The 6591-nt window shown below is 37.3% G+C and overlaps 1 protein-coding gene across 1 annotated transcript in view; it reads left to right on the forward strand.

Moving 5' to 3' along the window:
- Nucleotides 1-6591, forward strand: part of LOC117112263 (E3 ubiquitin-protein ligase HERC2-like) — a 61490-nt gene that overhangs the window by 40553 nt on the left and 14346 nt on the right. The window contains exons 44-51 of the mRNA XM_033255334.1: nucleotides 246-382; nucleotides 851-1038; nucleotides 1569-1766; nucleotides 2192-2482; nucleotides 3928-4009; nucleotides 4208-4348; nucleotides 5558-5648; nucleotides 6199-6405. Coding sequence (XP_033111225.1) covers nucleotides 246-382; nucleotides 851-1038; nucleotides 1569-1766; nucleotides 2192-2482; nucleotides 3928-4009; nucleotides 4208-4348; nucleotides 5558-5648; nucleotides 6199-6405 — 1335 coding nt within the window. The remainder of the gene's footprint in view (nucleotides 1-245; nucleotides 383-850; nucleotides 1039-1568; nucleotides 1767-2191; nucleotides 2483-3927; nucleotides 4010-4207; nucleotides 4349-5557; nucleotides 5649-6198; nucleotides 6406-6591) is intronic.

Genomic DNA, 6591 nt, shown 5'->3' on the forward strand with positions numbered 1-6591 from the left:
TATTTTAGTTAAAGCAATAGAAAATCTAGCTGGCATTGAAAAATAAGAAAAAAATTGATTAAAGGAAATGAATAAATGGGTCTTCAGTCGTCTTTGAAAATGGTTGGAAGTTTTGCTATCTTCATTGAAATATGTACAATTAGTTTGATTAATTCTCTGAATATACCACGCCATGTAAGTATAAAATGTACGTGTTAAGGTGAAACACTTTCCTTCTCATACTCTTAATAATTTACTTTTCGCAGATGTGATGGTTGTCAAATGTCACCACTCACAGGTTGTCGCTACAAGTGTCGTATCTGCGCAGATTTTGATTACTGTGAGAAATGCTACCGATCCAAGCGATGCCATCGCCACACATTCATGCGTATGGCTGTACCAGGTCCGTAAAACTTTAAATTTTACACAGTTGTTGGATTTTATTTTTTTTTTTTATGGTTGAAGTGACCAGGATGTTGAGGTTGACCAAAATTAATCAGGTGGTGAGTTTGAACAAAATTCACCCAGAGCAAACACAGCTTTATAGTAGTACATTTTATCAATGTCCTTTTAATTTACTAGAATTTTACAAAATTACTAAAAATCTCTAAAAAAAATTACTGATTTGCTCTACCCATAGTTTTAGTCCAGTTTAAGACTGGTAATGGTAATGGTAATGGTTGGAGACTTACATAGCGCATAATACATGGTCTCTATGCACTCGGGACTAGATTTTGCACTTTACAAAAACTTTCTCCTCCCCTAAGGGTCACTTCATGTCTTCAGCAGCCAGAAAACCGGCGCACTTTCATCTGTCCAAAGAACACTGAATATTCTATTTTGTAGTGAGTAATATTTTAATGATTTTTAGGAGCCACACCTGTGAACGTTGGCAGGCCAGGCCGCAGTAAACGACGGAGCTCCACAGTTGGGACGCTCATAGAAGAGTGGTCCAAGTGTGTGAAGAATATTACAGTTTCGTCTAAAGAGGGCCAGTTGTCAAGGCTTGTGGATGGTAACCAGGCAACTTACTGGCAAAGTTCAGGCTCCCAAGGAAAAGTAAGGACTAACTTTACAATGCTATCTGTGACAAGAACAAGTTATAAATTGTTGCGCTTTTTAGTTAAAAAAGGCGTCTAAATTCTATTACTTTTTTTTAAAAGTGATATCCAAGGATTAGAAGTGAAAACTTGTGGATAACCCATTGGCTTGCCTTTTTTGGATAGCTTTGAAAATCATACTTCAATCATTATTATTTTTAAAAAGTTTTATGTATTTTTTTTTTTTTTTTGGTTACTTTTAATATTTATTTCCTGAATACTTTTACTAGTTAACCAAATATTTCCAATTCTCTATAAAATGTGAACACCCCTTGAGATTAAATGGAACAGGCAGCCCAGCATAAAGAACCTTATCTGAACTTCAGTCTTGTCAGGGTTTCATGTTCAAAGAAGATTCTCTGAGGAGTTTGTTGGACTTTTGGCAAAACTCCATAGAATAAAATTGGTACTACTTACTTGCAGTATTGATTTTATGCAAGAAGGGTCTCTGAAAGGTTTTTCATAGAATAACATTGATTCCTCTTGCAGCACTGGATACACCTGGAGATGCAGCCAGACATCCTAGTGCATCGCCTTCGGATGCAGGTGGATCCTGCTGACAGCAGCTACCAACCATCCCTCATCATCTTAAGTGGAGGTGAGAGTATCACAAGCCTGCAAGAGATTAAGACTGTCAAAGTTGGCCCAGTGGAGTCTGCAGTTACACTCCTTTCAGATGTTAATGAGGTAAGCTTACAAGGTAGTGGTTGGCACAATTTTTTGCAGTTTGGGCTCAAAACCCTGATGTTGGGACTTCAAATTTCTTGCCAGGTATTTCGCTGTGTTCTTGGGCTTTACCTATGGTTGTCTTTCTCCAACCAGGAAATGGGTGGGATGTTGTGTCATTGAAGGTATTGGTCTTTGCACCCTTCTGGTATCATTGAATCTCCAAGTAGCAGAGTGGTTTCCACCGTGTGCCAGTTTGCCAATTTAATGATCCAATGACCAGGAGCCTTTTAAAAAATTCTAACTCCTAAACATCTTTTGTCTGCCATATTCTATATATTATTACTTTTTTATTGATTTGATGTATTTGTGTATATATTAATGTCAAACAATTGTGGAAATAAATTTTGAATTACATTTTAAAAAGTGTTGTAATATTTTTTCAGTATTACCGCTATATTGAGATTGCCATTCGACAATGTAAGAGCAGTGGTATTGACTGCAAAGTTCATGGGCTGACCATCACCGGTAGAATGAGGACGGAGGATGATGACATTGCTGCCAATTTCTCCTTCATAGCCTCCGACAATGAGGAAGATGTTGATGAAGAGGGCAAAGGTGGTACCCAGAATTCCTTGAGACTTCGTAGCAACACTGCCGGCCCTGAGATCCATACCAAAGTGTTTGTGTGGGGGTTGAATGACAAGGACCAACTGGGAGGTCCAAAAGGATCAAAGGTAGTCATATAAAGCTTGGTTGTCATACAAAATCGCTACACGGTATCACTGATGACAGCTTTCAGTGATGCTGATTGGTTGATCGAATCGGGGAGCTTTCCCAATTGCAACAGGAACTGGTAGACAGTACAACGATTGAACTGTAACACTGTAGCAACCATTGTAGTGATTTTAACCCTTTCCAGTCTGCCCCATTACCATTGCCTGAGGCTGTACCAAAGCTGGGAAATTACATCATCTACACTAAATGTCGTGTTTTTACTGGGCGCAGGCATTTTCATTTAGTCTGAATGCAGGAGACCCTCTACAGAAATACTCTTACGTCACTCTCAAAAAATCATATAGAGAGCAGCCTAGCTATAAAAAAATTATCATGATATCTATACAGGGCGTACGTACGACGCCCCTTGCTATAAAGTATGGTCAATACGACTATCGCGATTACATACGACTAAAAAGGGTTAAGAAAACCTGACGTTAGGGATAAACAGAGTATATAATAAATGATAATACACAGAAAGGGAAAGGTTGTATGGTGACAATATTTTCTATTCATTGGCTGTATTCGACTTGTCGTTCTTCGTTAAACCATGCCCATCTGCGCATTGGTAAAATCCTACTTAACGAAGACGACCAGTCGAATAGAAAACTGGTAAATACTCGACAAAACAAAGTGGCTGCATAGTTATTGTGGCAGTATGGGTTTTCAGTAAAAACAATGTTTTCATCCTGTTTTTGAATTCTATTAGCCTACAATCATTTTTTGACATCAATGTGGGTATATATTATAATTTTTATTTTCTGAAATTTAATCTAAATTATATTTATGCAAATGTTGTTGCTAAACTGACCAATCGACCATATTTTCTTTGTGGTCATGTGCATAACATAAACGCTGATTAACGCATTTTGGTTTACGTTAATTTTCGTTGTTTACAAAGTCTATTTTACGAACCAGTTGAATAAAAATAATACTCAACGAAAATTTGTACTCAACGAAATGAACCAGTCGAAGCCCATACTTAAAAAACTATGGCGATGTTATGTGAATGCTTGGAATCCAGTATCAGCACCAAACAAGGGCCACTGTGAAAACGCCTCTTTAAATATTACTTTGCTGATCCAGTATGTTGTTGTGACTGTATAATCCTCTAATACTCTTGTTTAAAACCACAATTTTAGGCCATTCGTAACCGTAAAATATTTCCCTACGACTCTCACAAGGGATTTATTTCCATGACCCTGATGGAAGCTCTAGGACCTGCTTTTAGCAGATTTGTGGAGAATATCAGTGGTTTTGGAAGGATTTGCCCAGATTATTTACATGGTCTTTTAAGACTGACAAAAATAATGAATCCTCTTAAATGATAATTATGAATAGTAAAAATGTAATCCTAACCTGAAAGCATGTGTAACAAGGTTTATTGATATTGATTTACCTGCAGATTAAGACACCTGTGTTGAATGAAGCCCTCTCTGGGTTAAGAGTTGTCCAGATCGCCGGTGGTTCCAAGAGTCTGTTTGTAGGTGAGTACTCAAGTCAAAACTCCAGGGATGGTTTTCAATTACAAAAGTAATTATAAGGGTGACGTTTTGGCCTGGCGTGTTATCGTAAACCGTTAGCCCAGCAAGTAGTGGCCACTGTTGAATCTGATCCCCAAGTAGTAGCAGGTACGGCAGTACAACGCAAAACTGTAAATTATTTGTTTGTTTATCATTTTTTAGTAACGGCAGAGGGCAAGGTGTTTGCTTGTGGTGAAGGAACAAATGGTCGTCTTGGACTTGGAAGCTCCAGTAATGTGTCTATACCTAAACAACTGACCTCCCTAAGCCAATATCAAGTTAAGAAGGTCGCTGTGCACTCTGGTTAGTAAAAATTGTTAATTTTTACTCTTAGTGGTTTCCATTTTCTCCAATGTTTTCTCTCTTTTTTCCCTATCAATATTATTAAGCTCTGTCCTGAGTTTTCTTTGACAATAGCCTGTTGTATGCCCATATATAGTCATGCTGTGCCTATATATGGTCATGATGTGCCTATATATGGTCATGATGTGATGTCATCATGACCATATTTAAGTATGTCACATGTCTAGGCACAGCATGACCATATATAGGCACAGCATGACTATATATAGGCACAGCATGACTATATATGGGCATACAACAGGCTATTGTCAAAGAAAACTCAGGACAGAGCTTAATAATATTAAATTAATAAGATGTTTTGGTTGACATTCTATGTACACCAAGATGTCTTTCTACCAACACCTTACCTCTATAATGGGACTTTAATCTTGTAAGTAGCAAATCCTGGGGGCTCACTGTTAAATATTTCTATACGGGGAGGTGCCGCATTATTTACGGGGTATATTTTCAAGGACTTGGTAGCACAAGTGTGGGAAATAACCCAGGTGAAATTGGTAGTCAAGATCCCATGCCTGTGACTTGTCAAAGTATTGCAGTTTTCCACACAATTTTAGCCGGAATTTTAGCTAGACTGAGTGCTAAGCCTTCTTCTAAGCCTACCTTTGGTGCGTAGCCACAGATGGGAAAATGCTCATCATCGGGAAGCAATACAAATACTGAACCCTTACTGGAATTTTTGAGTGGGCATTTTCCTGTCATTTTTTTTAGAGCATAGTGCGATTTTTTGTACTGTAAATAATAATAGTTGTCAACTTATGTAATATACCTCTATGCTCTTTACAGCAGGGAGTGGAATAAATTACTAAAAGTTTCACCAATAAATTAATAAATAAATAAAACAATGGTAGTTAATGATAGTAAGTTTTAGATCAAGTCCATAATATTTTTCAGTGAAATATGTAGCACAAGTGTCTCAAGTGGCTGCTGCACCCCCCTCCCCCCTGTTTGGTTGGTATGCAAGTGAGCTCCCCAGGGTAGCAAGTCACTCACTTGTGAAAGTGAATTTTACAAAGTACACATAATATCAAGCATTCTATTTCTTTATTCATCCCAATTAGGACAATAAGAAATATTCTTTTCATTTGGTCCTTAATAATTATCTGTAAATAATTGCTTTTGTGTTTTGTTTTTTTTATTTTGGTCTTGAAGGTGGACGACATGCAATGGTTTTGACTACTGATGGTAAAGTGTTCTCATGGGGTGAGGGAGATGATGGCAAACTCGGACATTTCAGTCGCATGTTAGTACTCTGTTACATCATTGAAACCTTGTCTATTATATAACCTTATTTGATCATATTTAAATTTTAAAAAATAACTAATAGACTAAATATATTATACAAACATTATGCAACGCCCTCTTTTAAGTCTATCTTGTCAATACAACCTTATTTGATCATATTTAAATTTTAAAAAATAACTAATAGACTAAATATATTATACAAACATTATGCAACGTCCTCTTTTAAGTCTATCTTTTCAATACCGCCGCAGCTCAAATTCAAACCTTTCAAGTTGCAATTTAGCTACTGCTGTCGCTGCTGAAATCACCAGTTGGTCTATGGCTGATGTTTTTGATTTCTCACTGCCAACCAGGAGCCACTTTATAGTTGATAGTGATTCAGTCAAATATTTGGCAATCCAGTCCAACCAGTAGGCTTTGGTCAGACGATTCTATTTTTGTTGTATGAGTGTTCTTAAAAAAAATAGTGGTAATTAGTTGGTTTATTTAAATGAGTGTCTCACCCATGGACTACAAACATCACTACTGATTTGTGTTGTTTTTTACAGGAATGTGGACAAACCTAAATTGATAGATGCCTTAAAGACCAAGCGCATCCGAGACATTGCATGCGGGAGCTCCCACAGTGCTGCAGTCACCAGTAACGGTGATCTGTACACATGGGGCTTAGGGGAATATGGACGCCTAGGTCATGGTGATAATACAACGCAACTAAGGCCAAAACAGGTAAAGAGAAGAAGGATCTATGATCCTAGGTGGCAGGTTGAGGGTTTTGTGGGGCTCAAGGGAGAGAGTTATAACTCTTTAATCTCTCAAGCTCTGTCCAGATTATCAAATTTTGACATAAAACTGTCATGATTTGCCTATATATGGTCATGATGTGCCTTATATGGTCATGATGTGCTATACATATATATGTGATATATATATATATATATATA

This window comes from Anneissia japonica, unplaced genomic scaffold, assembly GCF_011630105.1.
Source record: "Anneissia japonica isolate Jap-2015-1 unplaced genomic scaffold, ASM1163010v1 scaffold1537_len634075_cov158, whole genome shotgun sequence".
NCBI classification, from domain to species: domain Eukaryota; kingdom Metazoa; phylum Echinodermata; class Crinoidea; order Comatulida; family Comatulidae; genus Anneissia; species Anneissia japonica.